General features: G+C 34.7%; 1 protein-coding gene across 1 annotated transcript in view; it reads left to right on the top strand.

Moving 5' to 3' along the window:
- Positions 1-20,616, top strand: part of MDGA2 (MAM domain containing glycosylphosphatidylinositol anchor 2) — an 879,614-nt gene that overhangs the window by 635,172 nt on the left and 223,826 nt on the right. Inside the window, exon 8 of the mRNA XM_059182014.1 lies at positions 12,967-13,260. Within this exon, the coding sequence (XP_059037997.1) occupies positions 12,967-13,260 (294 nt within the window). The remainder of the gene's footprint in view (positions 1-12,966; positions 13,261-20,616) is intronic.

The raw sequence follows: 20,616 nt of genomic DNA, 5'->3' as shown, positions 1-20,616 counted from the left end.
CAAGCAGACTCCCCTCAGAGTGGGGAGCTTCACACAGGGCTTGATGTGGGGGACCTCACCGGGATCATAACCTGAGACAAAGTCACATGCTTGACCAACCGAGCCACCCAGGTGCCCCGTGGCTAAACACTTTAAAATGAGAACTTCACTGAATCCTCAGAACACCATTTGAAGTAGGTTCTGCTGTGATTATACTCATTTTACAGATGAGAAACCTGAGCTTTAGAAAGCGTAAGTTACTGTACTAGGTCTCAGAGTTTCTAAGAAGTGCAGAAGGTACTGAACATAGGTTATTTCTGGCTGTAGAATCCGGATCCTTTACAGAAAACACACAGCCTGTCAATGGAATGAATGCTGAGATTTCAGGCTCCTGAGATATACTGTGACAAAGGAATTTTTCATGAATGAATTCCTCTCAGAATTCTCAAATCATATTGTGTCTGCCTTTCATAAACATCTTTGACTAAGTGAATGGGGCTTAAGAAGTCCTGTTGGTTCAAAGTCAGCCTAAGTAGCAGCTTAGAATCAGGACTGAAAGCATTAGAAAAGGGGATGTGACCATGATTTGCAGGGAAACAGCAGAATAAAGAACACCAGGCTGCCCTCAAGTGCCTGACAGGCAAATACGTCAGTATTTCCAAAATTTTGGAGCTGTTCTTTAAATGATAATTAGATTAAGAAGACGTGAAATGTGAAGCATATCATTACACTTTAAAGAAAGTTTCGATGTACAACATGAAATATACTGGTAATTTAAATATGTGAAGTAGCAATAATAAAAGGACAGACAGTTCAAATATCTGCATCTAAAATGCATTTAATATGAATTATAGTCCACTATAAATGAAACATAAGTAGTCCACTTTCACCAAGTCTGTCTAAATAATACTCGTAAACAAAATATATTTAGTTGACATTTAAGCAGAAATATCCTTGCTTAGGAATAAAATGCAATGTAAAACTCTATTAATAAAATGGTACTAAACTCTATTTACACTCACATATTAGCTCAGCATGAGTTATGTATCATTCTAATCAATGGCATTATATGAGTTTTTATGTGGTTTTAAAATTAAGCTCATATTTTTATTGTATCATTCCATACTTCTACAGACTGCCAGAAGGGATCATAAAATGTGATCATGCATTGGTAGAGTATTTGTTCATAAAGTATTCAGGCGTTATAAAAAAAAAAAAAAAAAAAAAACCTCCTCCTATTTTTTAATTGACCAGTTAGTTACCTACTAACAGATCTGTTAATTAAACCTCATTTGCCCTAAAGAACATGTGGCCTTGATCTGTTGATGGAACATTGTGTTCACTGGTTATTTCATTTTGCTCTTGACAAAGCGTGAAAGAGCCAGCTTCATTTTATGTCAAAATGTTTATTAATATGGCAGTAGTGTCTATTTTCACAGGATAAGGCATAGTCAGTGATACACAATCAGTGGTGTAATTAGGGAATTTGTAAACCACGAGCATTGTCCAGAGTGAACATTTATAAGGGGCCTAACAATGTCACATGGATTCTACAAGTAGACAAATAGCCTTTTGATTATAGAAGCAAATTGATTTTTCTAGCCATTCTGCATTGAAGAGTTTACCACTGTGAGCAACAGTTGCTGCTCTAGAAAGTAAAATAAATTGTGGATTGCTTTAAAGCATCTTTCTTTTGCTATGCTTTCATAAAATGCATTTGATATATAATTTATAGCTTATCATCCTTTTAATTTAGAATTCCTTCATCCACAGGAAAGCAGTCACATAATTAACATGATCAGACAGTTCCTTTTTACTTACCAGTCTGTGGTTTTCATGGCAACACCCTGACCTTTGTGAAAATGGACAGCACTGACATTTTGTCATCCTCATAAGGGAGGAATAGATGTGTTTAGGAATGTCTAAACCTCTTCATAGAAACAGAATGAGAGCTGGGATATCTGTATTATGTGCCATTTTAGGTTAATATCCAAACACATGGATCAAGTTATTGTGACTAATGAAGAAATTTGCAACCTTCTTTCCTTCGATGGCAGTGGGGGAGACCTCTATTCAGATTTTTTAAAAGTTCATTCCTGTCCTTTCCAAAATGTTTTCATTTTCAAATACTGTTTTCAACTGAAATGAATATATATCCAATGTTCTTGATCTTTTCCAGGAAAAGAGAAAAAAAATGCATATATATCTCCAAAACACATGACAATGGCAATGTGGTTTATTTATACGTATGTAAATATATATAATATAATATATATTATAAAATATTTCTTTGGCCCTGTGTATACCCATGTCCAATACTTAAGACATCATGGGTATGAATAAAGTTAAGACCTTTGCCTTCGGTATAGAAATATATGTACAACAGTAAAATATAGTCATTGATATCACACCAATAAAGGGCAATGATAAGGAAAACATAATGATTAACATACATTGAGTGTTTACTATATGCTAGACCTTGTGCTCAATGTTTTATGTATATTACACTGTTTAGTCCTAAAAAATGTGAAGTTGCTACTATTATGATCACTTTCTTTAGATAGTGTCTTTCAAACTGGGAGACGCAGGTTAGAGAACTTTCCCAAAGTCATACACCTGCTAGATGATAGAGTTAGATCTGAATGTAGGCTTCCAGACCTGGAATTCTTTACAAGAATATTGTAATATTGTAATATTATAATATGTAATATTCTTTACGAGAGTATTACACAACTCAAAATACTTCATGATTCAGGGAATACTCTAATGTCCATTATGCCATTGTATCTTAAATTATCATTAAATTCTCCTTTTCATCAGGCTTCTATACAGATTAAGAGAATAGATTAAGATGACCTAAAATTGGGCTGGGTTGAACTCAAGTAAAATTTCTATTATTGTATACTCACAACTCTTTCAAACTCTCCATGCCAGCTGAAAAGGGGCTTCTGATTTAAAAATAATTCTGAACAATTATCAGTTAGAAAGGGTCCTCCCAATTTATCCATTTCCATAATGCATAAGTGCATTTTTTGAAGGTAGCAAATGGCTTCATTTATCTCTTGCCCTCAGTCTTAAAGATATTTATCTGTTGAAGGGGATCTGAAAGGTGTGTTAAAATGAATTGGTGTTAGCTCTAAAATGACACATAAGTTTTCAGACACGCAGTGCTGCTTCTGTTATTCCCAGAATGTTTGCTATTGATTTAAGGGATAGTGCACACATATAAATGCATTTGGATAAACCATTTTAAGAGCAAGTAGGCAAAGACACAAATATATTACAGAATATAAGAACTGCAGGAAATTGGTGATCTCTGGGTTAATTTTATAACACTCTCTCCTGCTTGTTATTTTTAGTTTCTATAACAAATGTTTAGAATGCTCTATTTAACTTTTAAAGTTGAAATTCTTAATCGATTGCTTATACCCAAATAACTCTTGTTTTCCAGCTTTGCTCTGCATTATTTAAAAAAAAAAAAAAAAAAACCTACCAAAAATGAAAGGGAATTTGAATAATAGAAAGTGAAGTTGAAGAATTAGTCCCCTACTTCCAGAAATGGTTTTAGATTGATTATCTCTTTATCAAATAATCTACTCATATTTTAATAAAGAACTTAGTACTTTATTTGATGTTTTAACTCTTATAATACCTCCCTGGTTATTACAGAAAAAAAAAGTAAGTGCTTCTTTTACAGTCCCAATTTCTTTAACATTCTCAGACTAGTCCAGACTCCTATCTTGCTAAAATTTTAGAATAATTTGGGTGACTAGCAAGCAGAACTATCTTGCTCCTGTTTTTTTTCCCTTAATTTAGTTTTTTTAAAAGGTTTTCTACATGAGAAACTTTACATACTTAACCTGTGGCCAGTTATTTCTATATTCCAGTGCTTGAGAAACACATGCAGAAAGTCAGGGAAGGGAAATAAAAAACAGTGTGTGGGGGGGGAAGGTATGCTTTCATGTCTTTCTCCAAAGAGGTGAGTAGAAAATTATCTTTTTGATATAGACTTATCTTAATAATTCTAGAAGATATTTCCTTCTAAGCCCAAGTCAGAAAAGCAAATTACATGACGAGCCTAACAATGCCAGGTACTTGAAAACTACATTTAACCAAATGCTACATAAGCAGCCCTTCGCTTAAGTTCCCATTCACTTAAGTATTTATGAGACAGCAAGAATGGAACCTGTGTTTCTTTGCAACTGGCCTTGTAGCTTGTGTAGCAGGGAAAATATGAATGCCACTTAGAGCATGATTTTCTATTTTGTTCTTTCATCTTACACTTTGTGTTCTATTGAATCCCTCAGAGACTATTCTTGTGCCATAGCAACACCTGCTGGGAGAGGGAAGTTGGAACAGCCACACTATTGCCTGCCAAAGTTGTTTTCCTGATTGAATGGCACTGCGTGTCTCCCATCTTGCAATACTAAACCCTCCAGAGTTGCTATCCGCCAAGATCCTGCCTCTCCCCATATGTTTCAAATGACTAACAATGCCATTGTAATAAGATTTTTTACAAGTCTTTCAAGAATAAGCAATGTATATGTGTGTCTGTACGCGTGTACATTTCCCCAAAGAATTTGCAAATGCAGATGCCATGGTATTTCAATCTCAGGTTGGCTTTTAATATGTTTTCTTCCTTTTCTATTGCTAGATTTGCAAAATCATGGTCAATTTTATTTTATTTGCATCTCCTGACTTATTATAGGTGAATCAGTAAAAGAAAAAAATTGTATGTCAGTGCAAAACTAAAAAAAAAAGGGCGGGGGGAAGGCAGTTTTATTTACAGAGTGTGATAGGAGAAGTATTTATGTGCATTCATATCATGGACAGAAACAGTAGGCTAACCATCTGGTGTAAGGAAATGTTTAAAAATAAGTGCCTGTTTCATATATGATTTACCCACAAGACTGTAAGTAATACAAGTCTTAGAATATGGGTCTCTGGGGACATTCTGTTGTAGAGCCAAATAGCCTCTTCTTTACTGCTAATAGAGGAAAGCCATAGCGTGGGAAAATTACTCAATACTACCAAAAGCTTCTGATATTTTACTCCCTGTATCATTACTGTGACCAAATTAAAATCTAGTAGAATTGCTAAGTTTAAAGAAATCAATTGGGTTTTTGTGGTTTTTCTAATTAAAAAATAGAAAGTGTTCATGTGTGAAAAAAAAATGGTCTTGAAATTCATATACTCTATAATTAAGTCTTTGATAATCAAAAGGTGATTATTCATCAGTGGTTTTCTTGCTTTGTTTTCTTAATAAGTTCCTCCCATTTCTGAACTGGTGCTCCATCCATCAATCAAGAATTTATCAGGCACCTCTGAAATACTCTAAAATGTCCCGTGCTGTGGCAACTACCAAGGAAGTAGATGAAACCTGGAGCTGACCTCAGGACATCTGAGCTACATTTGTAAGGAAAGGAGAGGGCACTTTGTCTTGGCATCTATAGAATAAATTAGGTATTCTGTGATCGGAGACATGGAAAATAAATAAAAGGTACAGAGTTCAAAAAGACTTAAGGACACTAGAAACTTAAATTGGGCCTTAAAACAATGGGAGATGATTGGATGGGCATTTAAGGGAGTAAAGTAATTTCTGGATAGAAGGAAGGAAGGGAATGAGCCAAAATGTTAAGAGAACCCAAAGACCTGCCTAAATTGAATAGAAAACTTCTCACAGCAACATCATAGTTTGATAAAGTTTGGCAGGTAAGAGGGAAAACAAGCAATGGGATTTAGACCTCTATCCAAAAACCCAGAAACTACTGAAGATATTTGAATGGTGGAATGACAGGACTTTATTACTATATGACTATATTACTTTATTACTATATGACAGGACTTTATTAAATATATATTACTAAAGATTAATGCAGAAAGGGGAAGAACATTTTAGGAGGGGAGACACTAATCCATTATGTTATAGTAATAACATAATCAGTTATGTTATAGTAATTCATTTGTAACGGGGAAAATAATCCAGAAGGATGCATGGCATTCGATATATTTGCATTATATTACATTACATTAATTAACCTATAACTCAGAGAAGCTCGGCATACTTTAAAACAACTATGAAAACATTCTATGTGCTACAACTCACATAATTCACCATATTATCTATATCTGTGATTTTGCCAAATAGGAATTATTTCCAATAGTATCCATTTGGGGATTTTATTCCTTTGATGAGAAATGAGCTATAGAGTGTTGCTGCCTTTCATCAGACATTTTATGTTACCAGTCACGATCCCTAAAAGGAAGCAAATATTGGCAGGTTATTCATAGTGAGAGGCCTTTAGCATGCTGGATTTCATTTGTCACCTTGAAAATCTTTTAACCCCACCTTACTAAATATTTTAATTGACACATATCAGTCAAGAAAATGAGTCAAGCTTATTAATTTTAAAACTGTTTTGCTAGGCTTGGATTGGGATTTATTTAGGTTGAAGGAAATTTTCAAATTCCCCTTTCATAGTTGTACAGATATTCCCCAATGACCACAGAACATCACATTCTTAAATGTTGCATGTCCTAAGACAGTTTTTCCCCTCTTAGTTGTCTGTTAATATCAGCCGTGAGATGAAGATTAGACTATTTCCAATATTAGTGTATGAAGTTTTTAAAATATGGATTAAAGTAATGATGCTATTCTCACTTAATATTGAATATACTTTTTTTGAGTGGAAGAGAAATGCATAGTTACAATAAGCTTACTTATTGTAGGCAGAGAGAGACGGGGAAGCAGGCTCCACGCTGAGCAGAGAGCGCGATGTCGGGCTCGATCCCAGGACCCTGGGACCATGACCTGAGCCGAAGGCAGAGGCTTTCACCTACTGAACCACCCAGGCACCCCAAGTCTTACTTTTTTACATTTCTTTATATATAGATACCTGGTCAGCTTGAGAATTCCTGAATTCTGACCTCTAGGGGGTCACTTTCATAAAAACGTGTTTTTTGAGTCTTTTATTTGTGTTTTAAATATAGATTATATATCTTAATTTAAAACACACATAAGTGCTATAACTGTTTCTCCCTAAAATTCATGTATAATTAAATTAATACCATATATAGTTTAGGATTCTTAAAAATGGGAGTCTGGTTGTCCTTCCGGAGAAAATTCTACTTATTACTTACTTTATTGTAATTCTTACATTAAAAGAAATATATCTTTTGTTTCAATATCTACTATTAAAGTACATTATAAATAGTTACGTGTTTTTAGCCAGTAAGTCCATAATAAGCATATTGTTATATCTTTGTTTCAGAGAGCATGATATTTTCTCATACAGTTCAGATGGGCTAACTTTCCCTTGCATTCTTTTTAGTGAAAAAAATAGACCAGTCATTTTTTAGTAATGACTAAAAATTAAGTTTCCTCAGCTTCCTTCCTAATGAAGAAATGAAAACATTTGAATTTTCTGTATTTGTTTTATTTCAGTCTGTGATACAATGGAAATGTTGACAGAAAACCAGTTTAAATTACTTGTCTATGTATTTATGTTTAGAATGAGAAAGTCTGGTGTCATATCATGCTCTTCAAGTTTCTCTGATTATGGCATCTTCTACAGTAGCATTTCAGATAAGAAAAATAAAAATCGGAGCATGTATAATCTGTATGTCATAAACTGTACCTTTGTGTTTTCACCAGGAAGAAATTTTTTCTACTGAGTACACTGTGGATAAATGTAGATCTTACAAGGTGCAGACATTTCAAAATTTTCTACTTAGTTTGATGCTTTCACTGAGACAATATTTCAGGAAAAAATAATTTAGCTGATTAAAGAAAGGATATAAAAAACGTCATGACAAATGATAGATGGCATGTCCTCAAGCTACTTATTTCCCTTTTGTTCCCTTTAATTTACAGCTTATCTATTCGGATTTTTGTTTGAAGAGCTTGGAAATAATATCTTCTTATTTATTTATTTTTTTATTATGTTCAGTTCTATCTATTCAGATTTTTAAATGAAAGGCGAAAGACAAGAAAAACTGGAAGAGTCCTTGTTTGACTCTCAACTTTCTCACACACCCACATACATCTCAAGATATACCACATCTGAAATCTATACTAACAATATATTTTTCAGAAGATTCTGCTACTTATATGGGCTACTAATTATAGAAAAGCTATATTGCATTATTTATTGCTTTAGTTTTAATATCTTCACGATTGATGTCTCTCATATTTATCTCTATTATATACTCAGCCTTTTAACTCACCTTCTTACTCTTTTCATCCTCTCTCCCTCCCTTCCTTCTTCAGTTATTTCGTGACTCCCTGGTTTGTGCCAAGCAGGAAAGCCAGGCACTGTAGAGGTAGAGTCCTTCTCTGCACTCTGAGGGAGAAGGCACTGTCTGCCTTTAAGAAGCTGTCTGGTCAGGGATATAGATGTGGGAGGAAAGAGAGAGGAAAGCCAAAAGTATGGGTCAAACAAGTACCCAGCATAATAACGTGGCCAGGAAGAGTGAGCAACCTATCCAGCCTAGGGGGTAGGCAGTTATCACAAAAGTGGTAATATTTGGACTGAATCTCAGCACATGAGGCTGGCAGGGCCTCCTAGAAGTCAGCAAGGGCCAGGAATTCTGGCCATAAGAAAGAAGGGTTTGTTCGAGAGCACTGAGGTTCACCAGTCAGTGAAACTGCAAGAGAATGAATGTTCTAGAAGGGAGCATTTCTCAGACTATGTCATCCAGATTACCATGTCCAGGTGATACATTTTTGTTATTAAGAAGTGGAGTTTTTATCAGATGAGCTTTGGAAAATAGATTGCATTAACATCTTAGGTTTCTCTAGGCTTCTTAGAATCCGTAATATTCTCATTCACATTGCACATGTTGTAGAAGAGTGAAAGAGGAAGGGAAATATATGAAGAGAGTAAAATTCATCAATAATCCCACACTGAGAGAGAACTACTGTTAGTGTTTGGGTATAGTTCTTTCTGAATTTTCTTTTCCTCTAGATTTTTCCCATATATGCCTCTTGCTCTTCCCTGAATCAATGTACAGTTGCCTCCTTGTCTTCATTTGTACATTCAGCTTAACATGTTTTACTGAGTTCCTATCACGGGTGAAATAGAGTGCTGGTTACTAACAATATAAAGTCTATGCTTTCTTTCCTTAAAGAAGCTCCTTGCTAACATTCATTGGCATATGTCTTTTTTTTATATAAAAACTTGACACTACTGTTTGGATTGCTCAGTAACATCTTTTACTCACTTAATCATAGTGGTTATAGCTATTCATTCTGTTCACTAAGATGCTTTTCTTAACAATATGAGCATCTTTATCAATAGATGTAGGTCTATGACATCATCATCTAAAAGGCTGTATCATATTTTATTGTGTGACTATACCACGATTTATTTAATGAATCTGTCAGGCTGTTTTCAGGGTTGTTGTTTTTTTTATTTTTTTATTTTTAATTAAAACCGTATTGTGATGAGCACTCTCCATGAGAACTGTCGTTTTCATAGTGACATGAACAAAATTGTATTTAAAATGATAAAGCTCCTGACAGGGTAGCAGGAAGGCTGAAAGAATTAGACTGGTGAGAGAGAGCACTTATTATAGTGTCACAAAAAGAGAAAATGATGAATTCTACTAAGCAATCTACCTATAGCCATGAAAAGAAATAGGCAGTTATGAGAGATATTTTAATGAGGAACCAATGCAGCTGATTGGAAGTGGTAGATGAGAGGAGATGGTAAAACAAAGAAAACTCTATGGCTTTCAGTTAGCAGATGAGGTGTGTTGATAATTAACTACCAAACTAAGTCAAGAAATTAAACAGCACTGAGGTTTAGGGATTTGAAAGACTTTGGGGATATAGAATTAGGCTGCAATCATAGACTGGAAGAGCCTTGGGATGGAGTTAGAATTTGTATTATCAACATATAAAAGAGAGAAATCCATGAGGAAAAAAAAATATGAGATCTCTTAACAGGGAAATGTATAATAATTATGAAAGTTGCTTGTAGGATTCTAGAGAATGAAAAATCAAGTATGGAGAAGGAGAAGCTATCAAAACTTTGAGAAGTTATAAGGTTTTCTTCACCAAGAAAGATGCAAAGAAAGATTAACTCTGATTCCAAAATTTTAAAAGTTTCATGGAAGAGATGGAAAATAAACTCTATTTTAATTGGCTTTGCTGTTCAGCAAAAACTGGGCTAATTTATTTTAAAAATCTATTTTTATTTTAATGTAGATCAAAACAGGCTTACATTTCTGTAATTTTGATTATGTATGAGAAGTTTACTTAAATAAATAACATAAATAAATGTACAAAGGGAGTTTTTGAATAATGTAGCATGATAAACTAAAAAAAATTATATAGCTAGTCCACCATCTTTTTTTTTTATTAAAATCTCCTAATGAATTAAAGTCTTTGAATATTCATCTTTAAGTCTGGAAATAAACACTTTCATTTAGTACCACTTCTGTCCTTCACATTCCACTATTTGGTTTATGGACAGAACATTAATAGCCTTGTAGCTCATAAAGTACAAATTCTTAGTTTCAAAAATGAAGAAATTAATACTCAGAGTGATTAAGGTTGGCCAGGGTCATGTGGGTTGTTTTTGGAAGGAATGAGGAAGAGAGATTTCAAATAATAACCGTCCATTAAATAATCTTTAAGTTTATCATTTATTTTCATTTATTTCACAAAGATTTGTCAGAATTCAGATATATATTTGGGCTGGGGTATTTTATAAGCAATTTTGACATACATAAGAAATATCCTAATATAGATAGAAAGGTATTTAAGATAAATATAGACGTATAACATATAAAATAGATCAGATGATCTGAAAAGTATGTGTCATTTACCTCTTCAAATTTTTACCTTGGCTCTTTTTTATTGTCCCTGATAAAGTGACCAAGAGATAAGCAGGGAAGATTCGTCCAATTTGTCCCTGGGAACACAGCAGTAATGAGCTGGGCAGTGGGGGAGGTCCCAGTGCTAACTCCAGTTATTTATTCCAGATGCCAAAGTTTTCTGGAGACTGAGACAGGAGTCATTTCTCAACATTGGCCACCTGCTATAAATTAGTCTCAATTTGAATTTTGTTCAGAGCAAAGCATTTATTCTCTCTTATTCTCAGTGTTCTCATTTGTTAATTTTTAATGTTAAATATTTGATCCTTAGGATTATCAAGGGAATGAAAATCTAAAACCTCTAATTATGCCTGGCACATAGTAGGGCATAATTAATGTTAAATGCAGAGGTTATTGCTGTCGTTCTGTGTGCTTTCTCATGGAGGGTGAGTAAATATTACGGCTTCTTCCCCATCCTGCTTTTTAGAATTGCATCATTCCCTTGTGGTTCATTTCAGAAAGAACAAATTATTTAGTGAAATCATTAATATTTTTATATTTACAGAAGTCAATAATTTAATCAAATTAGTTGTGTAGGTTTTTAAAATGTAACAATTTTAGAAGATATATTTAATGCCAAATTCCAGAATGCATGTATCTACTTCAAAAAGGTGGTGGTTAGAGTTTCATATATGTTAATTTCTAAGATGCGTTATTCAACTAGTTTTTGAAAATAAGAAGTAGATGAAGGAATTAAATGAAAAGAAATAGACATAAAGGTACTTAAATAGCAAGATAATTAACTCTCCTGTCATTTTGGATTTAAATATATCTTTTTCTATGTGTCATAAGAGCAATAACACTTCAACGTAAGTTGAAAAATAATTTTAAAATTATGTTTGCTTTTGTTCCTGGGCCCTGGAATATAGTAATGCTAGAAGGAAGAGTAAAACCTTTGTTTTTTATCCATATATGTGGTACTGCCTCCAAACAGAGCACGTGGCATCTATCAGAAGAATAGAATTATTTAAGTAGTTCTGGTTAGTCTTATTCTGGCATTCTAAGTTAGCCATACTTTTTTTTTTTTTTTTGATAGATGTTTTATTGCACAAACACAATGGATTTCGTGTACATTTGTATAAGAAATAAGAGTCTTCAGTGCGACAGGTGATACTATTTGTAACAAAACAATTTGGGTAGCACTTGCCTCTTACTGGTTCATACTTTTTACTAAACCCTAGCATAAATATACTCCAGCTTAGTAAAATACTTTCCAGTCAAATGAACCTCTCATAAAAATCTTCAGTAAAATCAGGTATTTTACCTATTTTACCATTACCTGAAAAATTACAATTCTTATTTTGTTGAAATGTTTTGGAAAGTTCACCTAGAATCAGTTCTACTGAAATAGAGGCAAATTATGGCAAACTACTTACAGTAACCTTAAAATGTCTTAAAAGGAAGTTATATGAAGTGCAAATGTTTAAAAAAAAAATTGTTAGAAGTCCAAGGAGAGGAATATGGTGCGTGGATTCTCAGAGTGCGGCATTGTAAGTCAGTTTTCCCCTTGCATTTCCATTTCCGGTAGGGAAAAAAACCAAAACCCTAACCTTAGCAGTTTGGCAACAGTTTCTGTACCAGAGTCAGAGGAACTGTATCAGAGGAACTGTATCAGAGGAACTTTTTCCTTTTCCTGTTACTTTCATTTACTGTGCCAGCTAAGTTGATAATGTCTCTTATCCCTTTCTTTTAGCATTCCTGGGTAAGAGACAACAGCATAGGAAACAAGACTGAAAAACTGAATCCTACTTTCAGCAAGCAGGTTCACTCTTCTGTGAAATGCGGATGTTAAAAACCCAGTTAATGGCTGATAATGACAAGTCATTGAGTAGATTGTTCTTGTGTTGACCATTCCTGTTCCAATTTAATGCTCTATTTATTTTGCTAATGTTTGAAGACCTCATTGGAGAGAGTTATAGGAAAACAATTCAGAATTCTTTTAAGTAAGAGTATGTGTCACTGACTGCCAGGGTCTCTGTTGTATTTGTCATCTGAATTGTCACACCTCTTCAACCAGCAGAAATTGTTTCCTTATGATTTTCTGTGTTTGAATATGCTTTACCAGTTTATACTAACCTTGAAAAATTTTCTTTTTCCCATTTCAAGTTCCACCCAATCTGACTGTTCCACAGGAAAAATCACCTCTGGTCACCAGAGAAGGGGACACAATAGAACTGCAGTGTCAAGTAACTGGAAAACCTAAGCCCATCATCCTCTGGTCTAGAGCGGATAAAGAAGTTGCAATGCCTGATGGGTCAATGCAAATGGAGAGTTATGATGGAACACTGAGGATTGTGAATGTATCTAGAGAAATGTCAGGAATGTACAGATGTCAGACCAGCCAGTACAATGGATTTAACGTGAAGCCAAGAGAAGCTTTGGTGCAGCTCATTGTGCAGTGTAAGTAATTTCTTTTTTCTTTGTGTTCCATGGGAAGACAAGGGAAAAAAGGATGTGATTATTCCTCTAGTATAAGGAAGTGAATTTTGGAATTGGGTTAGGATAAATTGTTTCTACTTTGTTACTAGTCAATTGAAACCTTCCCTAAATCTGCTTGTTATTTGAGCTAATACTCATAGAAAAGTATTAGCTAGTATTAGTGTGGGAGGGGCGGGGTGGGGGGGGGAGAGATAATTTTGACAGGATTGTGTGATTGGTTAATGCCAAAGAATCAACAAATGTAATGGTTCAAAACTGGCCATGTTCAATGAGGCAAAGTAAAGATGGGAAGTAATTGCTAATTCAGATTACCATACTCTTGTTTTCAGAGTTCTTGTTTCTACTTCAGGCAATTGCATGCACCTTTGCCCAAATTATCAACCTATTTCAAAGCATCCCTTTGCTTAAATTGTGGAGACCTAATCATTGAAATGCTATGTTTGCATATCTGAAGTTTTAAGAGTAGATTACATAATTACCTACTAGTATTGAGATCATTCAAATATTAGGTCCTGAATTTTTGTTTGATTTGCTTAACTGAAAATGATTTACTGTGAGAGTTAAATATGATTGATTTTTAACTATTTGTGTTGAAATCACTGTTATAGTTCTGACCGCCCCCCAAAAATGTAGATATTACGTCCTTTGAATTTGCCTTTAGTATTAAAAGTACATAAATTTCTAAGTGTAAAAAATATGTATATTTAATGATGTCCCTGACATTGGGTTATTAGAGGATGCCCTGGTAACTTGGAAGGCAGGTGGTACAGATAATGCCAAAAGAAAAGCAGCAAACTAAACATAATCTGTTCAAACTCCAGTATTACTGCTCTAAGTTTTAATTGATATACAATTTGTTAAATACGTGGTAGCAAAATCTTTAAGAATATGAATGCATTAGATACACTATACACTTCAATAAGCAACGATGTTGTTTCCTTTCTATGTCTCTCTAACTCAGAAAATGGAAAATAGAATTTAGTCCAAAAACGTCTCTTTTTATATTAGATTTAAGGATGTTGGCAGATTGGATTAACTGACTTTAAATTGGAAAAAATAATTGAGATATGGAAGGAAGATTTGGACCTAATAACAAGTTCATTTGTATATAAGTTATGTGAGTTGTGGGGAGAGGAGCAAAGTTCTGGGCATTGCATAACCATTCCCTGTCTCCATTCTGGAGAAACTCAGATTCCTATTTGCTGTTTGTCCTGTAAATACGCAAACTGATATTTGACAAATGCCTTGGCTGATTTCCAATTGGTTATGAGTGTGTTTGTTTCCAAATAATGCAATTTTTATTTTTTTTATGTTTTTAAAGATTTTATTTATTTATTTGTCAGAGAATAAGAGAGGGAGAGAGAGAGAGCACACAAGCATGGGGAGTGGCAGGCAGAGAAACAGACTCCCAACCAAGCGAGGAGCCTGATGTGAGGCTTGATCCCAGCATCCTGGGATCATGACCTGATCTTAAGGCAAATGCCTTACTGATTGAGCCACCCAGGCATCCCCAAATAATGTAGCTTTTAGAAAGCAAGTTTTATTCAGCCATTCAGTATTGTTTTTTCCTCACTGGTCTTTATACTTATGATAAGCTCATGGGTAGGAGGTTCATGTGAAAACAGGTTCTAGACAGAAAAAGAAGAAATGACTTAAAAAAGAGAAACTTCTCCTTAATTCTTGAAAACAAAAACAAAAACTAAAACCTTGCCAGTGACCATAGAGGAAACTGATACAGTTTGAAATACTTTATTGTTGTTGTTAATCACCGAGTTCTGTGCTTCTTCTGGAGTTAGGCGCAAAGCTTTGGTGTTCCTAAAGCTATTGGGCTACTGGTGTTATTCTACTCATATATCTGTGATATGATGTGATGTCTGTGATGTGATGTGAAGCTCTGTGAGCTTCTCTGGGGAAGCTCTGATACAAATAAAAGTTAGGGAATCCATTAGATTCTAGGGAATTTTGAATTAAAGTTTTAAGAACCAGGGTCTCCAAACTCCACAGAATATTCAAACCTTCAGAATTCTTGAGTGTGTGAATTTTTTCTTTTCTTTTTTTCGTTTTGCTTTTTAATAAGTCCCATAGGAATCATTAAGTTCAGCACAGGATTTAAAAATTTAGTCTTGCAGTAGTAGATGAAAATAAATACTGGCATGGTTGTCTCTAGTGTCACAGGATGTAATTGACTAAAAGACAGCAACAGACATAGGCAAATTCTAGTTCATTTAATGTAAATAAAAATATCTGCATCCCCAAATGACTTCACAGAGCAGGGAATATAATCTAACAGCACTTCCTCTCAGAGGCAAGCTTCCTTGGCCTACGAAGAAGCCAGCTGGGTTCCTATAGCCTTGCCAATTTCAGGTAAGGATGCCATCATGTCTTTCAAGAAGCTCCCTTTCATGTATTCCCAGTTCTTTTGAAGGATGTGATTATGTGCCTGAGCTTTTGCCAGGTACAAATAACTGGTAACAACTCCAGATTATTCCTGAGTGAATCAAATGTTGATTTTCTAGGCACGTAATTCCTGCTAGCAAGTCCAACCTGCATGCCTAACTAAGGCTTATTCCTGCAAAACTTACAATGCAGGAATTTTGATAGTTTTTAAATGATAAACATTGCAACTTGTATAGTGACATCTTAAACGCATGAAAATAATATGGCATTTGTGCTTAACTTGCAGTCATGCTATGTGTGATAAATATCCATATAAAATACTAAGTTATTTCCCACACGTGTACACACACATCTACATACATATATGTGCATGTGTTTATATTATCTTCAGCAATTAGTTTTGCTTTGCCTTATCTATATTTTGTATTCTCAGCACAATACATTTTGCATTACAGCTATTCATTACCCTGCTGAGTAAATGTAAGTTTGATAACAAATAAAATATTTATATATATATATATATATATATATATATATGGCCTATTCCTTCCTTCTTACATGACTGATTGTTATTATTTAGGTTTCGGAGGTATCTGAGGACTTGATGCATTGAGTGTGAGGCCTGAAAGTGTTTTAAGTATATGAAGATGTCAGATTATTCTAACACTTATGAAACACCTTTTTCAGGACATGAACTCTACGCTTTAGTTTATTATGATTTCCTTTCTTAAAATGTTTATTACATTGGCAAATTCTGGGACAGTCTATTTTATATATATAATACACACACACACACACACACACACACACACACATATATATATATATATATATATGTAATTTTATGATTTGAAATGTAAAAGAAGGAAAAAGAGATCTTCATGGTAAATAAGAAATAAACAAAAATCTGGTATCTCTAAAGCACACTTTTTCCTTATTTAATTTTACTGTGTCCAGTTAAACAATAACCAGGTAAAAGGACTAAAGGAGCACAGAAATTGTTGTATGTAGGATGTTGATGAGATTCTAGTGCCTAAATATAAATAGTATATATTTATCCACAGTCTATAAATAATGGAATACTCCATTTAGTTTAATGCCCTAAATTGCCAAATGAGATTTATTGTTACCAACTGTTGGATTAAAATTATAAGGAAATCATTTTATTAAAACATATTGAATTATTTATTGAATTATTTACTATCTCCAGTTAATTTGCTGCTGGTGTTTCTTTTTTTTTTTTTTTTTTAATAAACATATAATGTATTTTTATCCCCAGGGGTACAGGTCTGTGAATCACCAGGTTTACACACTTCGCAGCAATCACCATAGCACATACCCTCCCCAATGTCCATAACTCCACCCCCTCTCCCATCCCCCCTCCTCCCAGCAACCCTCAGTTTTTTTTGTGTGAGATTAAGAGTCAGTTATGGTTTCCCTCCCTCCCAATCCCATATTGTTTCGATTGTTCCTCTCCTACCCCCTTAACCCCCCATGTTGCATCTCTACTTCCTCATATCAGGGAGATCATATGATAGTTGTCTTTCTCCGATTGACTTATTTTGCTAAGCATGATATCCTCTAGTTCCATGCATGTCGTCGCAAATGGCAAGATTTCATTTCTTTTGATGGCTGCATAGCATTCCATTGTGTATATATACCACATCTTCTTTATCCATTCATCTGTTGATGGACATCTAGGTTCTTTTCATAGTTTGGCTATTGTAGACATTGCTGCTATACACATTCAGGTGCACATGCCCCTTCGGATCACTACGTTTGTATCTTTAGGGTAAATACCCAGTAGTGCAATTGCTGGGTCATAGGGTAGCTCTATTTTCAACATTTTGAGGAACCTCCAAACTGTTTTCCAGAGTGGTTGCACCAGCGTGCATTCCCACCAACAGTGTAGGAGGGTTCCCCTTTCTCCACATCCTCGCCAGCACCTGTCATTTCCTGACTTGTTAATTTTAGCCATTCTGACTGGTGTGAGGTGATATCTCACTGTGGTTTTGATTTGTATTTCCCTGAATCTGAGTGATGTGGAGCACGTTTTCATGTGTCTGTTGGCCATCTGGATGTCTTCTTTGCATAAATGTCTGTTCATATCCTCTGCCCATTTCTTGATTGGATTATTTGTTCTTTGGGTGTTGAGTTTGATTTTTTCTTTATAGATTTTGGAGACTAGCCCTTCATCTGATATGTCGTTTGCAAATATCTTCTCCCATTCTATCAGTTGTCTTTTAGTTTTGTTAACTGTTTCCTTTGCTGTGCAAAAGCTTTTGATCTTGATGAAATCCCAATAGTTCATTTTTCCCCTTGCTTCCCTTGCCTTTGGCAATGTGCCTAGGAAGAAGTTGCTGTGGTTGAGGTCAAAGAGGTTGCTGCCTGTGTTCTTCTCAAGGATTTTGATGGATTCCTTTCTCACATGGAGGTCCTTCATCCATTTTGAGTCTATTTTTGTGTGTGAAATAAGGAAATGGTCCAATTTCATTTTTCTGCATGTGGCTGTTCAATTTTCCCAACACCATTTATTGAAGAGGCTTTTTTCCATTGAACATTCTTTCCTGCTTTGTCAAAGATTAGTTGACCATAGAGTTGAGGGTCTATTTCTGGGCTCTCTATTCTGTTCCATTGATCTATGTGTCTGTTTTTGTGCCAGTACCATGCTGTCTTGATGATGACAGCTTTGTAATAGAGCTTGAAGTCCAGAATTGTGATGCCACCAACTTTGGCTTTCTTTTTCAATATTCCTTTGTCTACTTGAGGTCTTTTCTGGTTCCATATAAATTTTAGGATTATTTGTTCCATTTCTTTGAAAAAAATGGATGGTATTTTGATAGGAATTGCATTAAATGTGTAGATTGCTTTAGGTAGCATAAACATTTTCACAATATTTTTTATTCCAATCCAGGAGCATGAAACATTTTTCCATTTCTTTGTGTCTTTCTCAATTTCTTTCATGAGTACTTTATAGTTTTCTGAGTATAGATTCTTAGCCTCTTTGGTTAGGTTTATTCCTAGGTATCTTATAGTTTTGGGTGCAATTGTAAGTGAGATTGACTCTAATTTCTCTTCTGTCTTGTTGGTGTAAAGAAATGCAACTGATTTCTGTGAATTGATTTTATATCCTGACACTTTACTAAATTCCTGTACAAGTTCTAGCAGTTTTGGAGTGGAGTCTTTTGGGTTTTCCACATATAGTATCATATCATCTGCGAAGAGTGATAGTTTGACTTCTTCTTAGTTGATTTGGATGCCTTTAGTTTCCTTATGTTGTCTGATTGCTGAGGCTAGGACTTCTAGTACTATGTTGAATAGCAGTGGTGATAATGGACATCCCTGCCGTGTTCCTGAACTTAACGGAAAAGCTTTCAGTTTTTCTCCATTGAGAATGATATTTGCGATGGGTTTTTCCTAGATGGCTTTGATGATATTGAGGTATGTGCCCTCTATCCCTACACTTTGAAGAGTTTTGATCAGGAAGGGATGCTGTACTTTGTCAAATGCTTTTTCAGCATCTATGGAGAGTATCATATGGTTCTTGTTCTTTCTTTTATTGATGTGTTGTATCACATTGACTGATTTGCGGATGTTAAACCAATCTTGCAGCCCTGGAATAAATCCCACTTGGTCGTGGTGAATAATCCTTTTAATGTACTGTTGAATCCTATTGGCTAGTATTTTGGTGAGAATTTCTATATCTGTGTTCATCAAGGATATTGGTCTGTAGTTCTCTTATTTGATGGGATCCTTGTCTGGTTTGGGGATCAAAGTGATACTGACCTCATAAAATGAGTTTGGAAGTTTTCCTTTCATTTATATTTTTTGGAACAGTTTCTGGAGAATAGGAATTAGTTCTTCTTTAAGTGTTTGGTAGAATTCCCCTGGGAAGCCATCTGGCCCTGGGCTTTTTTTTGTTTGGAGATTTTTGATGACTATTTCAATCTCTTTACTGGATCTGGGTCTGTTCAGGTTTTCTATTTCTTCCTGGTTCAGTTTTGGTAGTTTATATGTCTCTAGGAACGCATCCATTTCTTCGAGATTGTCAAATTTGTTGGCGTAGAGTTGCTCATAGTATGTTCTTATAATAGTTTGTATTTCTTTGGTGTTAGTTGTGATCTCTCCTCTTTCATTCATGATTTTATTTATTTGCGACTTTTCTCTTTTCTTTTTGATAAGTCTAGCCAGCCGTTTCTCAATCTTATTAATTCTTTCAAAGAACCAGCTCCTAGTTTCATTGATTTGTTCTATTTCTATTGTGTTTTTTTTTTTTTTTTTTTTTTTGGTTTCTATTTCATTGATTTCTTCTCTGATCTTTATGAATTCTCTTGTCCTGCTGGGTTTAGGGTTTCTTTCTTGTTCTTTATCCAGCTCCTTTAGGTGTAGGGTTAGGTTGTGTACCTGAGACCGACCTTGTTTCTTGAGAAAGGCTTGTACCACTATATATTTTCCTCTCAGGACTGCCTTTGTTGTGTCCCAGATTTTGAACCATTGTGTTTTCATTATCATTTGTTTCCATGAATTTTTTCAATTCTTCTTTAATTTCATGGTTGACCCATTCATTCTTTAGAAGGATGCTGTTTAGTCTCCATGTATTTGGGTTCTTTCCAAATTTCCTCTAGCTTCAGAGCATTGTGGTCTGAAAATATGCAGGGAATGATCCCAATCTTAGGATACCGGTTGAGACCTGCTTTAGGTCCGAGGATGTGATCTATTCTGGAGAATGTTCCATGTGCACTAGAGAAGAATGTGTATTCTGTTACTTTGGGATGAAATGTTCTAAAAATATCTGTGATGCCTTTGGCCCAGTTTATAATTTAAGGCCTTTATTTCCTTGTTGATCTTTTGCTTGGATAATCTGTCCATTTCAGTGAGGGGAGTGTTAAAGTCCCCTACTATTATTGTATTATTGTTGAT

The sequence above is a fragment of the Mustela lutreola genome, chromosome 7 (genome assembly GCF_030435805.1).
Source record: "Mustela lutreola isolate mMusLut2 chromosome 7, mMusLut2.pri, whole genome shotgun sequence".
NCBI classification, from domain to species: Eukaryota; Metazoa; Chordata; class Mammalia; order Carnivora; family Mustelidae; genus Mustela; species Mustela lutreola.
This window is presented reverse-complemented; position numbering and strand designations above follow the sequence as displayed.